The sequence below is a fragment of the Erinaceus europaeus genome, chromosome 8 (genome assembly GCF_950295315.1).
Source record: "Erinaceus europaeus chromosome 8, mEriEur2.1, whole genome shotgun sequence".
NCBI classification, from domain to species: Eukaryota; Metazoa; Chordata; class Mammalia; order Eulipotyphla; family Erinaceidae; genus Erinaceus; species Erinaceus europaeus.
Window position 1 is genome coordinate 18,791,757 of NC_080169.1, and position 22,957 is coordinate 18,814,713.

Genomic DNA, 22,957 nt, shown 5'->3' on the forward strand with positions numbered 1-22,957 from the left:
GATAGAAATCTTTTTATCTATTTATTTATTTATTTATTTAGCCTCCAGGGTTATCACTACTGCTCCTGGAGGCCATTTTCCCCCATTGTTGTAGTTACTGGATGGGACAGAGCAAAATCGAGGGAGGAAGGGAAGACAGATAGACAGACACCTGTAGACTTGCAGGTGGGGAGCCAGAGGCTGGATCCTACGCCAGTCCTTATGCTTTGTGCCACGTGTGCTTAACCTGCTGCACTACCGCCAGGCCGCTGGGAAAGACAGAACTTTATGCAATATTGGTGGGAACATAAAATGATTCAGTCTATGATCCCACCAACTACAAAAATTAACTGAAAATCAACCAAATGCAAAAGCCACTAATATGAGTCTCAGAAGAAAATATGGGGATGTTAATGTTCCTGTACTGGCCACGGGTTCTGATAGATGTCAAACTCATGAGCAGTAGAACAAATGATTGCATTTCGTAAGTATATAAAACTTTTCTGTTGGGAGTCAGGCGGTAGCGCAGCGGGTTAAGTGCACGTGGTGCAAAGCTCAAGAACCAGAGGAAGGATTCCAGTTCGAGCCCCCGCTCCCCACCTGCAGGGGAGTCACTTCACAAGTGGTGAAGCAGGTCTGCAGGTGTCTATCTTTCTCTCCCCCTCTCTGTCTTCCCCTCCTCTCTCCATTTCTCTCTGTCCCATCCAACAGCAACGACATCAATAACAACAACAATAACTACAACAATAAACCAACAAGGGCAACAAAAGGGAATAAATAAAAAAAAACGTTTCTGTTTCAGAGGATACTATCAAAAGGACAGGGAAAGAAGGCAACATTAGCTCACAGGACTTGCTCCTCCCATCTTTGTAACTCTACGACTAGTTTCATAGTTGGCACAAAGAAGTTGTTTATTAAATTTTATTTGAAATAAACCACTACTAGAGTGACTGTGTAGAGAAACAGTAAATTTTGACCTTTGGAGCTCACAGGGAAAACCTATTTTGTAATCAACGGGGGTTTGAACATACCAGACACTCAGTTTCAGTGCGAGCACAGACTGTCCCAAAATTCAGATTCAATCATTAAGAATGTCTACTGGTAAATAAAACTAGATGGCCACTTAACAGCATATACTGAAACTAACTCAAAATGGATTAAAGACTGGATATTAGACCTGAAGCTATAAAATATATAGAAGAAAACATTGGTGAAACACTTCATCGACAAGAGTGTTTGAAGACTCGGTCCCATGAGCGAGTGAAACTACAAGATTAACAAATGAGGCCCCGGAAAGTGGCTCAGTGAGTAGGAGGGGGCTGCACTGTAGTTTTAATTTGTATTTCTCTCAGGATCAACGAAGTGGAGCATTTCTTCATATGTCTGTGGACCATATACAAATCTTATGTAGACAACTGTATATTCAGATCTTTTATTCACTTTTTTTTTTACTGGATTACTTGTTTTTATTGATGGTGAGCTGTATGAGTTATTTATAGATGTTTGATATTAATCCCTTGTCAGATGTGTGATGAGCAAATATATTCTCCCAGTTGCTGGGCTGCCCGTTTAACTTTTATCTCAGCCTTTAGCTTTCTGATATTTAACCCAATTATTCAAGGTTATTTGCATGAGAGTTAAATTTATCTACTGCATACTTGTAAAGAGTAATAGTACAGTAAATGGCCATGAAGACACCTAACTGTTGATATGGCAAGCTTTGAATTTGCAGTATTTCTAAAAGAAAGTGGTTTAATTATCTTCAAGGACATATACACACTTCCTTGGAGATATTGCAGGCTGGGTTTCAGACCAACACAATGAAGTATATATAATGATAAGTGAGTCACGCGAATATTTTGTTTTCACAGTACCTATAAAAGGCACACGTATACAAAGCAGAGCAGAATCTGGACTGGACTAGGTGTACTGCATCAAAGCAAAGAAGTCTGGGGAGGGGACGCGGTGGTCCAGGTCCTGGAGCATTATAGTGTAGGCGGACCTAGGTGGGAGGCTAGAGGTCTCTCAGAAAACGGAGAGATTTTACACATATACCGAGTGCTGCGTTTACTACTGAATATAAACTATTAACCCCCCAATAAAAAAGGTTTCAAAAAATTATGTTGGAGGCCAGGTAGTGCAGTGGGTTAAGCACACATGGTGTGAGGGGTAAGGACCGGCTCAGGTATTCCAGTTCGAGCCCCAGGTTCCCCAACTGCAGGGGGGTTGCTTCACAAGTGGTGAAGCAGGTCTGCAAGTGTCTATCTTTCTCTCCCTCTTTTATCTTCCCCTCCTCTCTCGATTTCTCTCTGTCCTATACAGCAACAATGACAGTAGTAACAACAATAATAATGACAACAACGCTAAACAACAAAAGGGAAAAAAATGGCCTCTAGCAGCAGTGGATTTGTAGTGCAGGCACCGAGCCCCAGCAATAACCCCAGATGCAAAAAAAAAAAAAAAAGCAACAAATAATTATGTTATCCTTCACTGTGATCTGGTACATAGAAATAGCATTATGTCCTAAAAATGTCCTAAACTTAACTGGAAACTACTTTGTTGTCAAAAAATGCTAACTGCCATCTAAACCTCGGTGACTTACAATCTTTTTGCTGTTGAATGATCAGGGAAGTGGGTGCTGAAGGCTGGGGTGGCTGTGGCAGTTTTTTTTACAAGAAGATAGCAATGGAGTCTGCCATCTTGATTGGCACTTCTTTTCACAAAAGATTTCTTTACGGCATGTACTGCTGTTTGTGCTACCCTCCACAGAAACTCTCTCAAAATTAGAGTCAATTCTTTCAAACCCAGCTTCTATATCAACTAACTTGATATAATCTAATCGTTCACTGTCATTTCAACAGTGCCCATAACATCTTCATTGAGAGTGGCGTCTATGCTAAGAAGCTACTTGCTTTGCTCATGCATAAGAAACTGCCAGTTTGCTCAAGTTTTGTGATATTGCAGCAGTTTAGTCCCATCCTTAGGGTCCATTTCTAGTTCTACTAGTTTCATATCTGCAGTTTTCTCCAAAGCAATGTCAATACTAACATCACAGATCACTGACTAAATATCAACGTAACACATATAATAATAATAAAAAAGTTTGAAATACTGTGAGAATTACCAAAATGCAACACACACACACAGTGAGTCCATGCTATTAGGGGCCTGTGCATGATGGTGGGAAAGGATTTAAGTTGGGGGGAGGGATAAGAGTGTTTTATAGACATGTGTCACAGGAAGATGAAAAATTATACCTATGTGTCAACAACTGTACTGTAAGCCATTAACTTCTCAATAAAATGACTGAAAAAGAAAAGTAACACCGATAGACTCATTCAACATAAGGTTGCCACAAACTTTCAATTTGTTTTTAAAAAAATGTGAGACTTGCAACAAATCTATAAAGTGATGTGTACTTACACAGTAATTTTAGATAAACATTGCCCAAGACATCCAGTTAGCAGCACTGGTGAGTGTGCTTTAATGACCACAAAATCCTCCTCTGTAGTCAGAAGTATAATTTGCACACAGTGAGGAGACTCTTGCCATTTCGTCTTGTCATTTATCTTTTTTTTAAAATATATTTATTTATTTATTATTGGATGAAGACAGAGAGAAACTGAGAGGGGAAGGGAAGGGAGAGAGACAAAGAGACACCTGGAGCCCTGCTTCACCACTCATGAAGCTTCCCCCTGCAGGTGGGGACCAGGGGCTTGAACCTGAGTCCTTGTGCACTGTTATTTGAGCGCTTAACCAGGTATGCTACCGCCTGGACCCTCGTCTTGTCATTTAAATATTTATTTATTTATTTTCCCTTTTGTTGCCTTTGTTGTTTTATTGTTGTTGCTGATGTTGTCGTTGTTGTATAGAAAAGAGAGAAATGGAGACAGGAGGGGAAGACAGAGGGGGAGAGAAAGATATCTGCAGACAGGCTTCACTGCCTGGAAGTGACTCCCCTGCAGGTGGGGAGCCCGGGGCTCGACATTTAAGCAAGATTGAAGATGTCTAGTGGATATCATTACTTTATTCAGAGTGCTAGCAGTTTCCTTGCAGTTCAGAAGGCGTGGAATTTATCTCTGCTCCTTATTAGTCTGGAGATTGGTCAGGAAAGAGAACTGAGGACTAAACAAAGTGGCTTGCGCAGTCACACAGCAAGGTAGCTGGCCTTGTGTTACCCAGCTCCTACCTGATTCACTATTTGCTCAAAGACTATATAATAGGTCAGTCACATGGTTAGTAGCAAATTATACCACTTGTTAAAGGAACAGAAATCTTGTTTTTCTTAAAGAAAACAGAGGCCTAGTAGTGGTACACCTGGTTAAACACAAAGACCCAGGTTCAAACGCTGATCCCAACATGTAGGCGTCTCTCGGTCTCTCTCCTTCTCTATCTCCCCCTTCCCTCTCAATTTCTCTGTCTTTATTCAATAATATAAACAAATAAATAAAAATATAAGAAAACAGTGAGATAAACACCTTAATGATGCAGTAAGAAATAGAAGCCAGAAACCCAGCAGGGTGTCTGCTTTAAGATTTACACTGCTCACTGCTGTAATCGCTGGCTTTTTCAGAGAGCCAGGGATAGATGGCAAGAGATGGTGGGATCTGCAAAAATCTGTCTAAAATAAGGTTCAAAACATCAGTGCTGATAAGTATAAAGGGTGTTTTTGTTTTATTTGGAAATACAACCTTCTATTCTAATTTCTGGTGCCAGAATGATCCTTAGATAGTTCATATTAAAGTATTGACCTATAATCCATGGGTGGGGTAGCTTGGCTTCAAGGAGATGGGATATGATAACAGGGGTGTGTGGAATTTGTAATGGTTTGTCCCAGTTCTGGCTTGGAACTCACATTCCTGGCTCTGTCTCCAAAACATGAATTCAGAATCAAACTGACCCCAATGGAGTTAAAACATGATTCAAAAGAACCATAGATTACAAGTCAGTTTTGTGCACTTTAATAATCCTATTCAGCTCACAATAGTGTAATGCTAGCTCTTACTCCAGACAGTAAGACATGCCTGGATATGGAAACAAGAGATCTAGTTTCCAGTACCAAAGTGCCACAAGTTCAGTGATTTAGGTAAATTAAATGACCTTACATGCCTGAACCTGCAATGGCATGGTGCATCTGGAAAATGGACTTGAATTAATCCCAAAGGAAACTCTATGAATGAGCTGGGGCTGCTTTGCATTTGCACATAGTAAATAGATGGGCACATATTTTACCTCCAGAACAGCTAGGAAGGGACAGGAAGATAACCCAATTCTTCGTGATGCATCCTTTTGTGATTGGGGGCTAAAGTTCATAGTATGTGCAAGTCACTTTCAACTGATACAATATAATGTAAAATAAAATAACAGAGACAGAAAATCAAATGTTCACAATGTCAACAACTTGGTGGTTCTCCATATGAAGGGTATGTGTGTGCTTGAACAAATGCATGTGTACAGTGTTGATTGTTTTACTCTTCTTAATTTTACATAGGTTTGAAAACATTTCATAGTCAATTTACAGGACAATGAGAGCACAACTCAGCTCTGGCATATGTAAGTGCTACAGATCAAACCTGAGACCTCATACATGCATGCTCTGTTCTCTACTGGAGAGCTATTTCCTTGGCCCAGGATTGAAATTTTCAACCCCAAAAGTTTTTTTTGTTTTTTTTTTTTAATCCTGCTTTGCAGACTCAATGAAATCAAATATTAATTATTTTGGAAAGCACTAACAGAGGAGATGGTAACAAGAAAAGAAACAAAATCAAGATATAAAATGGAAGCAGGCTGGGCCAAGGAAAAGATATCAAGGAGAAAAATAAAACCATTGCACAACTTGAAACCACATGCGGACACCACTTAGGGAAAACATAACATGTAGAAGAAAAGGATGTGGAGTTAAAGTGAGCAGAGAGAAGATGGTAGGCATGGGAGATAGGCGAACTAATACTATCCATTTAGTCACATCTCTATCACTAATTAATTAATATGTACTTTTCAAAACTTTAAATTTCTTTATTGGGGAATTAATATTTTACATTTGACAGTAAATACAATAGTTTGCACATGCATAACATTTCCCAGTTTTCCATATAACAATACTACCCCCACTAGGTCTTCTGTCACCCTTTTTTGACCTATATTCCCCACACACACACACACACACACCCACCCCAGAGTCTTTTACTTTGGTGCAATACACCAACTCCAGTTCAAGTTCTACTTGTGTTTTCTCTTCTGATCTTTGTCTTTTCTTTCTTTCTTTTCTTTTCTTTAAATTTTTTTATTTTTACCAGAGCACTGCTCAGCTTTCTTATGGTGTTGTGGAGGATTGAACCTGGGACTTCAGAACCCCAGGCATGAGAGTCTTTTTGCATAACCATTATGCCATCTCCCCTGCCCATTTGGAATTACTTGGTATACTTTAGCAACTGCTCAACAGTAGGCCCTATGTTAGGAGTTGAGATTACAAACTCCCCTCCTGGAAGCTCAGATGAGGTTGAGAAAACCAACCAATAACAAAGAAATCAGAGTCGAGTCTGTGAGATCTCTACTAAGAGGTCTGTTCAAAAGACAGTGCAACTCTCAAAGAGCATGTAACATTTCCCGCTGCTGCTATAACAAATGTCCACATACTGGGTGGCTTAAAACAAAGAAACTTATTCTCTCACAGACCTGGAGGAGAGAACTCCCAACCCTATTTCACTGGGTTAATATGAAGATTGGAAGGGCTATTGTCTCTGTGGAAAATCTGTTTCCTGCCTCTCCCAGTTTCTGGTGACTGCTGGCATGCCTTCCTTAGCTTAGGGTTGCATCACTGCTCTGTCTCCATGGCCACAAAGACTTCTCTTCTGTGTAAAATCTCCCTGGCCCTCCCTCCCTCATGTATCAAAGATACATGTGACATTGGCATTAAGGGTCCATTTAGGTTAGTCCAGAGTGGTCTTAAGATCTAATCACCAGAGTTGGGCGGTAGCACAGCCGGTTAAGCACAAGCAGCGCAAAGCGCAAGGATCAGCGTTAAGGATCCCAGTTCGAGCCCTGGGCTCGCCACCTGCAGGGGAGTCACTTCACAGGCGGTCAAACAGGAGGTCTGCAGGTATCTCTCTTTCTCTCCCCCTCTCTGTCTTCCCCTCCTCTCTCCATTTCTCTCTGTCCTATCCAACAATGATGACATCAATAACAACAATAACTACAACAATAAAACAACAAGGGCAACAAAAGGGAATAAATAAATAAATATTAAATATATATATATCTAGTCACAACTTCAATAAACAGGGTGGTCTGAAGGGCCATGAAGTAGGAGACATCAGATTAGCTGAAATGGAGAGGTGGACAGTCGTCCATGTGTGTCACACCAAGGCGGACTCTAAACTAGAGACTGAGTGGTCCAATTTGACCTTTCAGAGACTCATCCTTGCTGCAGAGTAGAGGAGGGCTGACAGAGAGCAAGAGCAGGGAAAAGGAAGACTCATTAGGAGACTACCTCTGGAGTTCGGAGAAGCAATAGGGAGAGCTAATTACAAGAGAGCTCTGAAGAAATAACATTCCTAGCAGTAAATGTTGGTGACAACTTGAAATATGTAATAGTTTCTAGATTACTAAATGGACTGAACTATCCCTATCTCTGATCTCTTTTGCCCTTGTAGATAATTGAGTTGCCTGCAGTATCAACCCAAACTGAATTAAAACTGTAATTCCCATCTGTGCAACATGAAGAAAGAAAAAAGAGCCCGTTAAGATGATTTGTTATCTTGGTTACTCTAGACTATAAGGTTATTATTGCCTTCTTATCCTGAGAAAGACTCAGGATACCAAATCCAAATCTGGTGATTTAGAAGTCAACTGAAAAGGTCAGGGTTGCATAACACAGTATATCTATTCTGGAAGCTGTTCTATGCCAATGCTTAATCAACCTTAAAACCTAGACAGAAAAGCCCAGCATATTGCCTCCCCATACAATTAAGAACTATTACATTTTATCTTATACTTGGAAACACACTCGCTTACATAATTGTACAGTCATTATTTTAAAAACTGAACTCCACTCAGGATGACTGTTTTACTAAGAAGTCGTTATGTTTTTCATTTCTGATATATTTTAAGTTTCCGCTGAAAAATGTTGGAGAAAAATAATATATTTAACAACATGTCCTTTGGAGACTTTGAACATTTTGCTCAAAAGGAAGAGTGACAAAAGTCAAGATTCTATTCGGAAAAAAGTTAACCCTTCAAAATACTGGGAAGTGATTCTCTGAAATAAGAACACACATGTTGAACACCAAAGCAGGCAATCATTTGCATCCAGGTCGATATGAATCCCTGTAACTTTCAATTTTTGCTATGAATAATTCAAAATAACCCTTTTTAAAATCTGTCTTCCTTTGTTTCCAAAGAAGCAGGATTTCAGGCTGCTTTTTGTAGACCTAGTCCAGGATTTGGAAGAGGTTTCCTCCCCTCTAGCTGGAAACCAGTAAGCTAGTTCAATTACAATCTGTTCCTCACACCTGCCAGGTTTTCTAGAGTGCATGTCACTTTTGAGAGCAATCCCCTGCCTTGAACTCTAGCTGTGTTTTGCCACCTCCTTGCCCCTGGAGATTGAACTGAACTCTTAAGTGAGTTTCTACCTCAATACAGGGGAGGGAATCAGGATGTTACTACTAACATCAAGTTGCTACTAGAGATTCCTGTGACCCTCACCACTCAGCAGAGCAAATTTTTCTTTACTAGATGACAGGAGGCCTTGCTGAAGGTGACCAAGTAATATGATGAGGTAGATGTACAGATCACATGCTGCAAGCTATGTGGAAGCGAGATAGAGTATTATGTCAACCCCAGGCATTTAGGACACTCTGGAGAAGCAGGATAAATTGGCACCAGAGGTTCAACTTTATGTAAAGTCTAAGTTTATTGAAGCAGGAAGGGGGTGGGGAGTAGGGCTGTAAAAGATGTAAACCAACAGAGAAATACTAGACCTTGCAGGGAAAAATAATGCAAACTAAAAGAAACATCAACGTTTTAATGTTACCACTGAATGAACCTTCCCTAGCTCAGTGTGCGCATGCGCGTATGCTGGTCATGCTGTCTGCTTATATGACATTCCAATGTTCACTTAAATATTGTGAGTGACGTTGCCAGACTTCATCATCAAGGTAATTATTTTGTGAGTCTGCAAGTAGAATCCAAAAGATGAACAAAATGTTCTACATGTAACTCACAATTATCCTCCACCATATCCGTTATGGTGTGGCAGCTCCTTGTAACATAAGATCATACACTTTGCTCAACCAAGAACCATCTCTCCACTGCTATAACTCAAACAGCCATACTCAAAGGTATTTCACAATATTTCTTCTGCTTTGACTGTCAGTCTCTTCTATCCCCACATTTTTTTCTTTTAGACAGATAAATCTAGACAATTTATGAACTGGGCAAAAGTGTGATAAAGCAAAGAATGTTTATCAATATATAGAAAGTATCTACTCAACAAATAGCAGGCATTAAGTTCCTTCCTTCTTCAACTTTTTCATTTGTTTCTTTTCTTTATTCCTTCCCACACAAAATATTTTCCCCCAAATTTAAAACATCTCTGGAAAAAAAAAAGCCCTATAAGAATGTTACGTAGGTTTACTTCACCTTGAAAATAATACCTTAATCTCTCTTTTTTTAAAAAAAAATTTAATTATTTATTCCCTTTTTGCTGCCCTTGTTTTTAATCTCTCTTTTTACAATTACATAATTCTATGAAACATATGAACTTAAAAAAATAGTAGCCAACCTATCTCTAAGATTTTGATAAAACTATGGTGGTTTTCCTTAGGGAATGAGGGGGCACAGAACGTTGGTGGTGAGAGTGGTGTAGAACTATTTCCTATTATCTTATAAACTTTTAAATTATTATTAAATTACTGATAAAAAAGTAAATGTAAAAAAAAAGCAATTATATAATACTACTGTTAATCCTAGAAACTTAATGTAGACAGTCCCTCAGAGAATATAAAAAAGCACGACTCCAAACCAGCTCCAGTATTTATGAGGCATTCTCTGTTTCAGGAACACACATTCCATGTAGGCATCCAGCAATTTCCAAGGACACCCATATTTATTTGTTCTTTCTCTCTTCCTTTTTATTATTTAATTGTAATTTACAAGATTATAAAGTAAGAGGGATATAATTCCACACCAAAGTTCTGTGTCTCTACCCCTCCAATGTTAACTACCATAGTTCTCCCATAGTCATAGATATGGGTTGACTATATATGTATTTCTCTCTCTCTTTTTTTTTTTTAAGTTCATGCATGTGATTCAATTCCCTATATTCCACTTATGAGTAAAATCATTTCATAGGACACACACACACACACACTTTTTTTTTTTTTTTTAAACCAGAGCACTGCTCAGCTCTAGCTTATGGTGGTGTAGGGAACTGAACCTGAGACTTTGGAGCTACAGACCTGACTGCCTCTTTGCATAACCACTATGCTATCTACCCCTGCTATCTACACCTACATTCATTCTTCAGGGACATCCAGTCCACTAACTTTGGCTGTAGTGACTGGCATAGGCAAGGACATGGAACTAACCCTGTCCAGTCTAGCTAAAGCCCAGGTATTTTCACTGGCTGGGAAACTCAAGCTTTTCCTTCCTGAAAATAAAAGGACAAAAGGGGCAAGCCTGCCAAATGAAGAACAACCCCCAAGGAACAAATGTATGAAAGGAGAGTGAGAAACAGAGTGTTCATCTTACTGCTGCAGTCTCTGGTCTCCAGATCTGTATAGGGCACAAGTTCTTTTGAACTTTTATACCTTTCAAACTGATTAATTTCTTTTTATGATTTAAGATAATCAATGTTAATATTTCTGTGAACAGCAAAGCCTCTTCACTTACAAAGCATGCTTGGAGGGAAACCAAGCTGAAAATTCAGAAGAGAGAGACCAATTCTTCTTCTTCTTTTTTAAAAAATTTATTAATTTATAAAATGGAAACACTGACAAGACCATAGGATAAGAGGTGCAAAATTCCCACCACCAGAACTCCGTATCCCATCCCCTCCTCGGATAGCTTTCCTATTCTTTAGCCCTCTGGGAGTATGAACCAGAGTCATTATTCTTTTTTTTTTTTTAATATTTATTTTATTTATTTAATCCCTTTTGTTGCCCTTGTTGTTTTTTATTGTTGTAGTTATTATTGTTGTTGTCATTGTTGGATAGGACAGAGAGAAATGGGGAGAGGAGGGGAAGACAGAGAGGAGGAGAGAAAGATAGACACCTGCAGATCTGCTTCACCGCCTGTGAAGCGACTCCCCTGCAGGTGGGGAGCGGGGGCTCAAACCGGGATCCTTATGCCGGTCCTTGTGCTTAGCGCCACGTGCGCTTAACCCGCTGCGCTACAGCCCGACTCCCCAGAGTCATTATTCTTATGACTGAAGAATTCAGACCACTGTTCCATGTTACAAAAAAAAAAAGTTTTTTGTTTTATTTATTTTTCCAATTTCATGACCTGGGAGGTGGTGTCCAAGACGATTGGACTTGGGAGCATGAGGTCCTGGAGTTTTGATCTTTGACACAGTAAGTGCCTGAGTGATGCTCTGGTCTCCTTCATCTTTTATGCAAACCTTGGTATGACCTGCTAAGACCAGGGTGAGTTTCTAAAGGAGTCACACCAGGACAAACACTCTCAGGCTTAGAGTTCAGGATTATCCATATGCTAGCTATGTTGTGTTTACAGAAGAGATCAGTCCACACCTCCTAGACTAAAGAAGAGAGGAAACAAGCTGTGGGTGACCAAGGGCCTGGCAAGTGACAAGGTAAATGGATATATAAATATGTACTTTCTGTGAGCTCTGTGTAGAGGAGCAAGGATATTATCGGTCTGCCCCCCAGGCAGATGGAACTCTAGGGGATCTGGATAGATTAGGTATAGAACTAAATCGTTCCTGCCATTTCCCTCATACTTCTAACTTAGCATAACTTACCAGTTCTCTTAGCCTAAGATGCATCTTGATTAATGACCTTTACTAAGTCTTGGGGTGGTGGTGAGAGGGTTATAACATAATGATCAAAACTAAAATGACAATCATTGTGTCAACAGTCTATAATCACTCATACAGGGAAATAACCATGTATATTATATACACTGTCCCCAAAATTAAAAGATAAATCTCTATGTCAAAAAACAAAAAAAGAAAGGAAGGAAGGAAGGAAAGAAAGAAGGAAGGAAGAAAGAACTAGGAACTTTAGCTTTACATAGACCGTAAATCTACTGGGATGGGTAGTAAGGGTTATAAAAGGTATAAACCAACTAGAGGAATATTGGAACAATCAGAGTATCTTTGAGGGATGTCATTCTTTCTAACATAAGCTCTTAAATGCTAACTGAACAATCATTAACATCTTAAAAAGTACTTAAAAGGCAGCAAGTGGGGTACATAGCATAATGGCTATGCAGAGACTCTCATGCCTACGGCTACAACATCCCAGATTTAACAATCCTCCCTCCCCAACACCAACACCACAAATCAGAGCTGAGCAGTGCTCTGGGGGGGAAATTTATTTTAAAGAAAGTAGTTAAATCTAAAGCAAACAAAATGAAGATGGCATACCATTTTGTACACTAACTGGGTAAAAGATTTAAGTTAAAAAGTATATATTAGCAAAGGGGCTGGGTGGTGGTGTACCTGGTTGAATGTACCTGTCACAATGCATAAGGACCTAGGTTCAAGCCCCTGGTCCACACCTGCAGGGGGAAAGCTTCATGAGCCGTGAAGTAGGGCTTGCAGGTGTCTATATCTCTCCCCTTTCTCTCTATCCAATAAATAAATTAAATATTTTTTTTAATGGGGAGAGGCTATCAACAATGTATCACTAAAGAGATCCAAATATATATATTTGTACTGCTATGACTGTAATTTTAAAATGTAGAGTGGAATTATACTGTAATTTTATGATCTTGTAAATTATGACTAAACTACTAATAAAAATAGTTTAAAAAACTAACAATAAAAATTTTCCAGATTTCTGGGTTAGGAAGATGGGTGTGTAAAAATAAAAAATAAAAATATTAAATTACTAATAAAAAACAAGTAAAAGAAAAAAAACTAAAGGATTTTCTAAGGGAAGCTACTTCTAAGAAATATAAAATTACTCAAATTTTTTCATTAAAATTATAGAATATAAGAAATGCAGATAACTGCAAAATGCATTAGGTGAATAGATTACTATATGATTATTAAAAAGAAACATTTTCAGATCAAGAAACAGAAATAGAGCATCCATCCTAAATTCTTCCTTTGTACCACCCCATCTTTCCCTATCCTTTCCCCAAGGAACCATTTGCCTGACTTTATGGAAATCACTTTATTGCTTTTACTTATACTTTTATCATCTAACTGTGCATCTCCAAACACTGTAGGAAGGTAGTCTTTTTCTTAAAGGTCTTTTAGGTCTATTTAAATCTACAGGTTCTCCCCCTTCATTCATTCTCTTCCTTTTATTTTTCTTTTTGTGAGAATGATTTCTGAAATGACTGAACCATAAAAAAAACCTGTAAGCTGGCAATTTTTTCTATAATGTGGATATTGCTAATTACATCACTGCAAATATTATAACTAGTTAATATAAATCCAGTCATTAAAGTGTATCAGACATATTTAAAGATTTATTTTATCATTTAAATTGAGAAAGAGAGAAGGTGACACATATTGCCCTGGGGAATCTAACCTGGGATAGAAGTAGGAGCCTCAGGCAGGCAGGCAAGGCCTGCCCTCTACCAGTTGAACTATTTTCCCAGCTATAAGATTTAAATGCAAACATCTGGTCTGCTGAACTTAAAAAAGCAATAAAACTTTATTCCTCTAATAAGAGCCACTGGGTTTTAATTATCACTTTTTTTTTTTTAATGTTTGAGGGTAGATAGCATCATGGTTATGCAAAGAGACTCTCATGCCTGAGGCTCCAAAGTCCCAGGTTTAAGCCCTTAGCACAACCATAAACCAGAGCTGATCAGTGTTCTGGTTAAATAAAAAGTTTAAAAAAAAAAAAAAGAAAAGTTCAACTTGGTTGCTTCAAAGTGATCTGTTTTTTCTTCTTTTTGTTGCCTTATTACACAAATATCTCATAGACAATCTGGTAAAGAAAAAAGTGCCGGGAGTCAGGTGGTAGCACAGCAGGTTAAGCGCATGTGGTGCAAAGCACAAGGACCTGCGTGAGGATCCCCATTGGAGCCCCGAGCCCTGGCTCCCCACCTGCAGGGGAGTCACTTCACAGGCGGTGAAGCAGGTCTGCAAGTGTCTGTCTTTCTCTCCTCCTCTCTGTCTTCCCCGTCTCTCTCCATTTCTCCCTGTCCTATCCAACAACAACGACATCAATAACAACAACAATAATGATTATAACAATAAAAAAACAAGGGCAACAAAAGGGAATAAATAAATACTAAATTTTTTTTTAAAAAAGTGCAACAATGACTATATATGGAAAGAAGAAGGAGGAGAAGAAGGAGAAAGAGAAGGAGGAGGAGAAGAAGAAGAAATCAGTCAGTCTAAATACAACAAAACAAAATTTTTCTTGGAAAGAAAACGGAAAGGACCACCCCAACCTCTCTACCCAGTCCTTTGATTATCTGAGTCTACTACTTATCCTTAAAAGAGAGTGGTGATATGTGGCCACCAGCAGAAAAATGATAGATGGTAGGGACAATATAAAAATGTGATTTTTTTTTTTAAGTAGTGAGAGACAAGCTTCAATCATCCCCCCCACACACACACACACATACTAACTCTCACCACCACATACTTTTCCAGTGACAGTTTCTAAGCAATAGCCTTCAGGCATTGAATAAAAATAACTTTGCAGTTAAATTTACTTCCTGTAAGAGTCTTGGGGCAAGTTATTTAACACAAGTTTCCTTACAAGGACAGTGAGGATAATGTGCACCTTAGCAGGTTGTTGGGGGGCTCCAATGAGATAACAGTTATAAAGTGTCACATAGTAAATGCATAACCAATGTCAGTCTCTTCCATTCCCTCTTCCCTGTCAAGCTGTATCAATTTTCCTTCAAATACACTGACTTAAAAAAAAATTCAAGGCATTGAAAATCAAAGGTTCGAGTAAAGGACACAAAAAAATACTGAATTTTCACTTCCTCCTGTACAGAATAAACTTCTCAGACAGTGTCTCTGTGAATTTAGATATTTAACAATATACATAAACTTAAAGAATGCCCAAAATCCTTTTCACAATATTCCCCACATTCACTCTCTATTTTCTCTATAAACTGGCCTGGCCTTTATTTACTCAAGCAAATAGCAAGCAAGAGCTTTAAGATCTAGTCTAGGGAATCAGGTGGTAGCGCAGCGGGTTAAGCACAGGTGGCAAAAAGTGCAAGGACCGGCAGAAGGATCCCGGTTCGAGCCCCTGGCTCCCCATCGCAGAAGCGTCGCTTCACAGGTGGTGAAGCAGGTCTGCAGGTGTCTTTCTCTCCCCCTCTCTGTCGTCCCCTCCTCTCTCCATTTCTCTCTGTCCTATCCAATAACAACAACATCAATAACAACAATAAGAACTACAACAATAAAAAACAACAAGGGCAACATAAGGAAATAAAGGAATCATGAAAAAAAAAAAAACCAAAGATTTAGTCTAACTTATTTCACTGGAAAATAAATAGAAGTCCAGAGTGACTTACTCAGAGCTCCAGTGGCGCAATCAGTTAGTCCCCGGTACTTAGAGCGATTTGCCCAAGTAGAAGCTAGTGGTTAATTATAACAAGAATGAGACCACAGCTTCTCGTAATGCTTTCAAAGTCAATGCCTAGAGGAGTGTTACAGGTACTGATTCTAACAGATCCAAGTACTACATGCATTGACTCTTTCATTTAAATTTTTTTTTGTATTATCTTTATTTACTTATTGGATAGAGACAGTTAGAAATTGAGAGGGAAAGGGGTGGTAGAAAGGGAGAGAAACAGAGAGATACCTGCAGCACTGCTTCACCACTTCCAAAGCTTTCCCCCGCAGGTGGGGAACAGGGGTTCAAACCTGGGTCTTGTGCACTGTAGCACGTGCACTCAACCAAGAGCGCCACCACCCGGCCCCCCATGCATGGACTCTTCAATAACTCCAGTTGTTGAAAAGGTCGCGTTCACTGAGATGAATTGGAATGCCAATGATGCCAAGGAGTGACTAAAAAGAGTGACATATTATCAATATAAGTAGATGTGGAAAAGGTAAGAGCAATAAAGACCTGTGTGAGTGGCTCCACCTAAAATAAAACTCACAGGTGGTCTTAAAGTGTGGTACAAATCTGGGAGTTCAACTGGGTCAGACTTGAGATGCCTTCCTGATTTCACACCTGTGGTGCTGAAAGCTTTCTCCAGCACAATGCTTGTCACTAGGGAGAAGAGGTCCCTTTCTCCTCATTATTGGACAGTTAGCTTTGAAGAAACTCCACTGCTCAAACTTCTCTGGAACTCCACTGCTGCTTGTTGGACAGTCTGTTTCCCTAGTCTCCATCCTAACTTGGTGGCACCCCTCCCTCCACTTTTGAATGGTAATTGAACTATATACTTGTATTGTAATGTGGGCTCTTCCCCTGGAAAGGCACACTGTAGTTCAATGCAACTGGCTTGAGTCATAAAGTGAAACCTGTTCACAAAAAGGCATCAGTTCGCATGCTTGAGATCAAACCCGGTGTTACAAGTGACCAGGAGGTAAAAGAGATGAGTCCTGAAGAGCAGGACTTAGATAGAAGCATAGGGATGCATTGGATCGACCTTCTCGTGGTGCATCCCGTGAGTACCCATTCATTGGGGAAACTGACGATCCTTCCTAGCCGACTGAATCCACATGGATCCCAGTCACTTTCAAAGCCAGCAACAAGCAGCTCCTGACAGCTTTCAACCTGACGCTGTTGACTGGCTATGGAAGAAGGGCAAACGCTAGAAGAAGATAGAAGCACATTCTGTGCACAGCTGGAGCTCACAGCTAACATGTGGGAAGGAGTGTCAAGTGTTGCTAGAACTTACAACATTGAGAGCGTGGACACTGGAAATTTTCAATAGTCTACTTTTAAATGTCAACAGTTGTTGACATTTTCTAAAAATCTTAACAGATCACATGTATGGGCTGGATTTAGTCCACAGCTAGCCATTTAGTCCACAGGCCACCACATGCTGCTAACCAGAATTTAAAGTCCTTTTTAATTTGCTTTATAACACTCCTTGCTTGGGGGAACAAACATACATTTCATTGGTGTCTACTGGCTACAAAATGAAGTCCAAACTTAACCAGTACTTCAGCATAATATAGGACTATTTCAACTTGATAATTTCCATCTCCAGTACCTCCAGGATGGCCACTGACTTCTATTTCAGTGACACAAGTATTCACAAGGGTAACCATGCAGGACAAGGAAGCTAGCTACTCTTTAGTCCCCAGACTTTCCTGTTTCTTGCAATGACCTCCACAGAGACACTCCATCAGTGAAACCCTGTCAACTGCCATACTGTCTCCCAGAACTTCCCTGATGGCCCCAGATAAACTTCATCCTTCTCAATGTCCAGAAGGACTTCCTGTCACTCACACAACACTGACCAAATATTGCTTGGCTTCAGAATTACCTGCATAACTCATTTTCACAAACACCTAATAAGCTTCCCAGAAGGAAGAGTTTTGGGTCTGGAAAATGTTGAATTTCCCAAGGTGCTTTGTATATGGCAGGAAACTCAACGACCATCTTAGAAACATCCTTTCATCCTAAACAATCTGGGACAAAGGAAATTCCTTTGCAGAATTTGGTTGCTTTCTATTATTTACAGTGGATTAACTGTTTCAGGCCGACGTTTTCATTTACTTATTTAGCATTTTATTTTATTACCAGAGCATAGCACAGCTCTGGCTTATAGTGATATAGGGCATTGACCCTCAGGCATAGAAGTCTTACTGTATAACTGTTACACTATCTTCTCCGCCCACCGCCAAGTTAACTCTTTCAGATAGAAACAGGCAGCAGAATGGCACGGTAACATGAAGCTTCCTCCAGTGTGGTGGTGCAGGGCCAGACCTGAATGTACCTCTATTCTTTTTTCTTTTATTTGATAGGACAAAGAGAAATTGAGAGGGGAGGGGGTATAGAGAAAGAGAGAGAGAAAGAGAGAGGCCTTCACCACTTCTTCACCACTTGTGAAGCTCATCTCTGCAGGCTGGGACCAGGAGATTGAACCTCGGTCCTTGCACATGGTAACAAGTGTTCTCAACAGTGTTCCACCACCCAGTCCTTTGCATCTGTACTTTTATGGGTAGACTATTAAGATGTACAAATTGGCAACCATCTCACTTCCCCACCCCTCCCCCCACACACATTTCCCTGACACTTTGTACTTGGTTCTGAGATTTATTTCCTCCTCCAGAGATATGCACATCTTTGCCTTCCACAACACTGATTCTAAGAGGCCACTACTAAATCTGTTATATGAACAGCCTGGGAGTTTGCAAAGTGGCTAATTAACCTCTGACATTGCACATTGCAGACATTGCAGACTGATGTTGTCATTCTCTCTCCATCTTTCTCTATCCTCTCTCTCTCTCTCTCCCTGCCTCTCTTTCATTAAATAAATAACTCTTTTTAAAAATCTGTTACACGAAAGTCTTTCAGAGGACTGGGCCTTTTTTCTATGACTAAGATTAATTTATTAGATCTGATGGCTATCACATTGACAGGTATCAGTAGACAATCACAGTTCAAATATTTCAATTGTGGTAAAAGTGATGGAAGAAAGTTAACAGATATCATCTAAACCCTACTTATTCATTAACCAGGGCTAATTTTGAGGGCAGAAGTCCTAAATTTGTGTCTCATCTCCATTTTCTAACATCTGCTGGGTTGTAGGAAAAGTCATGATGCATATTTGCATAGGAAAAACTCATCATGACTTTTCTGACAACCCAATATATTTAGGGTGTCAAAAAAGAAAAGTCAGACTCCTTATTTTTACTGTCCCAGAAAACACTACAGGGACTCAATAAAGTGTCTGCTAGGGACTTGGTTGTAGTGCACCAGGTTGAGGGCACACATTAGCATGTACACAAGGACCTGGGTCCAGTGCCCACCTGCTGGGGGAAGCTTCATATGTCGTTGAGCAATGCAGCAGGTGTCTTTTTTATTTCTGTCTCTATCAAAAAAAAAAAAGAACAAAAAAGGGATATTTGCAGGGGAGACCATGTGTAATGGTGGAGCAATAAATACTGTAGGCACTGAGCTCTAGAAATAACCCTTGTAGTAAATAATAAATGTTACTAAGTAAAGTTTAAAAATCAAATGTTACTTTTGCTTTTAAAACAAATGCAATTACTGAAAGAATAAAATAGCCTATATTTTCATAATAATGGAAGACATTTTTACCTCAAATTAGCTAGTATATGTCAGTTGAGCTATTTCAACTAGCATATTCTGAATACTCAACTTTTTAAACTAGACACACACACATACATATAGTGTCAAAGGTAAATTGTCTGGCCAGCACAAAACTCTCAACAATTTTATGCCACATGATATGCCCTGATTGTCAGAGTCAAGACAATACTGAATTCCAGGAAACATTAAAGAAAACTAATGACGACAGAGATTTCCAGTGTGAAAACAATGTTTTCTCCTATTTGGGATGATGCCATCCATGGTAGGTTACATCTAAACCTCTAACTTCTTTACCAAAAGAGGAAAATCAGTTTTAAATGTTTAATGTACGTGCTTCTAGCAGAAGCCTATTATAACATGCTTACAATATGTTCTAATATAAGCAAAGTAGACCATATACTCAATGCACTTTGCATTTTAAAAAGCCACTTCTTCCCTCTGTAACTCCTGTGGGTGGAAGGAAGGACAAAATGAGTAGGTTACATACAGGGATCAAGAGGTTCTACATTCTCCGTTCCATTTTTTTTTTTTTTTAACTATTAAGCTTTGTGGTAAAACAATTTACCTTCCTGGTGAAAACAAGGTGAACATGCTCCCTTAGTCTTAGTCTTTATATAAATGAATTATCTTCTGTGTTAAAGTGTTGAAAACAAGGATTTAAATTTTCAAGTTTTCAAGCACAGGAGAATTCTACATCTGATTACTGATTATAAAAAAAATACCCTGCTTTAGACCAATGACAACAAATATCTTATAATATTGTTGTAAAACAAACAACAACAACAAAAAAAAACACCCATGAGTTTGGTAAAGAACAAAAACACTTATGAAGTCGAAGGAGGTAGGCCTAGAACCCATAATGTGAAGATGAATTGCCCCCACTTCAAAGAATTTAAAATGCTGCAGGAGAAAGGGTGGCCAGACCCCTTTTCATTTATTTATTTATTTACTTTATTTTTCTGATCTTCAACCAGGCCAAACATACATGGGCAGCTCCAATGCTCTTTGATCTTGTTAAATGCACATTTTCAGTTGTCAACACCGACAAGGTTCCAGAGGGCTGCGGCAAGTGCAAGCTGGGAACTCAGGGCACCGCACCCCACCGCACGCAAACTGAGGGCTGCACCCGGCCGCTGGGGACACGCACGCAGAACACTTGCCTCCCCGTGACGTGTGAGAGCCCTTCTTAAGTTTCAGGGTGTCACTGTCTTCCTTCTCTTTATAAACCGAACTATCCTGTGGTGAGTATGGGTGATTTCACACTACACTCCTAGAATCCTTCTGGGAGAAGGCAGGTTGTTTGGAATCCAGAGGCCCATAGATGACCCCCCCCCCACCCCCAAGGAGGGCAGGACCGCAGCCACCGGGACATCTTTGATGTCCAGGAGAGCAAGACTGGGGTGGCCGGGGTGTCGGAGGTGTCTTTCTCACAGTCGGCAGGAGGGCGGCCTTACCTGGTTCTTGAGGTACCACGCTGCCGACAAGGAGCCATTAGCCGGACTGGGGACCCAGTATGTGAAATTCTGGGACAGCTCGTCCAGGGCGGCGGCCTCGGCGTCCCCGGGGGGCGCCCGCGCCGCCATAGCTCGCGCTCCCCGGTGCCCTGGGCTCCCCGCGCCGGGCTCGAGCTCTGCGCCTCCCGCCCTGCGGAGGCCGTGCTGCAGCCACTTCCTGCTGCGCCCGCAGCCGCCACCTGGCCCCGGCCCCCGCCCCCGCCGCCGCCCCCGCCCCCGCCCCCGCGCAGCAGGTGAGGCCCGCCCAGCCTCTGGCTGCAGGGACCCGGGGGCAACGGGCCTCCGCCGCACTACAGGCCGCTCAGCATCCTCCCACATGCCCCAGGGTATCTCCGCTGAGCCCTCTGCACCCCACAATTCTCACCTGTCGTTAGGGCGACTGTGCCAGCCAAGTCCCAAGCCTTTCCTGCCCTCCCAATCCCGCGGGCTCTTAAGTCAGTGTGTGCAAACCTGAATGGGTGACACGACCCCCCCCCCCCAAAGCAGCCACCTTTCGCCCCCTCCTCTTCAGGGTCTGGCCATTTCAGTTGTCATATAGGCAGTGTTTCACATTCATATTATTATGTCTAATTGTTTGCACTTGTCCCCGAAAACAATATCAGCACTTTAAGAATAAAGATGAACTGGGTTACAGTCCAAGTGCCAACACCTAATTCATCCTTACTATTCCTGGGCCTAAGGGAGAGCTCACCAGTAATAGGAACCTGGTGTGCATATCTGAAAATGGAAATCTCCCTTAGACCGTGGGAACTGGAAGGAGATGCTGAAAATACTGACAGCTGTTAAAGAGTTGAGAATGGGAAATAATTGTTGTTAATGAACTCTAACCAGGTGTTCTGGTTTTACCTGTTTCAACTTCTACTGTCACTACAAATGGTTTGTAAGGCGTCTCCACCTTCATAGTTATGTAATTCTTGGGCAGTAAAATAGCTCACTTGGATAGTGTGATGTTTTGCCATTTGTGCTACCCTAGTTCAAGCCTGGCACTCAACACACTGAAGGAAGCTCAGTATTGTGATCTCTCTCCCTTTTCTCCCCTCCCCTCCCCTCTCCTTTCCTCACTTCTCCTCTCTTTAAAAAAATGTTGGGGTATGTGGGGGAGAGGGGGCTGCACCTAGTAGAGTGCACACATTACCATTGCCAAGGACAGGGTTCAAGCCCAGGTCTCCAACTGCAGGGTGCAGCAACACCGGAGGCATAGCAGTGCTGCAGATGTCTTTTTTTCACCCTATCTCCCCCTTCCTTCTCACCCCCTCCCCCCATCCCCATCAAAATGAAAAAAGAAAGGGCAGGCAGCTTACTGGAGTGAAGTTGTGGTGCAGGGACTGAGGACATAGATAAGCCTTGTGATTTTTTTTTTTTTTTTTTTTTTTTTTTGCTTTTGCATTGAGATGGAGTTCTTTTGTTTCCCAGTGCTTAAGTTTTTCTTTTTCTTTTTTTAAATTATTTATGATGTGCTTTAACTGCCACATTTTGTGAAAAAGAAACCTCATGAAAGAGAATTGCTGCCTATTCAGGTACAGAAAAAAAAAAAAACACCTTCAGGAATGGGGAGAAAGTTTTCAGTGCCTTTTTTTTTAAAATGAGAAAAAACAATTAGACAGAAGAAAGACAATGAAGGCAAGGTCCTGAAGAGACCTAACATAGTTCCAGAGGGAGGAGGAGGCAACCTAGCATTGGTAAGCTGGTTTAGACAAAACATAACTCCCTGCTACCCTGGTTGCCATAAATGTTTTTGCAGAGGCATTGCATGAATTGAAAATGAATTTGCAAAGAAAGAACAAGCCGAAACTCAACATACTTTTGTTCCTGTTTGCCATTTGCCTTCAGGGAAGAAATTAGAGTCCAAGACCTGCTATGAGGAAGACTTGTACAGAAAACTCATGTTCAACAACCAGAAGGCCAGAAAACCTGATGACCTAAAGGAACTGTTTTGTTTATCCTTAAACCCACCTCTAATTCTTCAAGCCCTCTTCCTACCCAAATAAATGTTCTCTGGAGGCCTCACACATGGCTCACCTGGTGGAGTGCCTACTATTTATGAGGTTGAGGTTTGAA

The 22,957-nt window shown here is 40.6% G+C and overlaps 1 protein-coding gene across 2 annotated transcripts in view; it reads right to left on the bottom strand.

The window, feature by feature from the left end:
• Positions 1-20,996, bottom strand: part of NIPAL2 (NIPA like domain containing 2) — a 104,982-nt gene extending 83,986 nt beyond the window's left edge. For both annotated transcript variants that reach the window (XM_060195994.1, XM_007532333.3), the window contains exon 1: positions 20,840-20,996. In XM_060195994.1, coding sequence (XP_060051977.1) covers positions 20,840-20,968 — 129 coding nt within the window. In that variant the 5' untranslated portion in view covers positions 20,969-20,996. The remainder of the gene's footprint in view (positions 1-20,839) is intronic.
• Between the last annotated feature and the right edge of the window lie 1,961 nt (positions 20,997-22,957).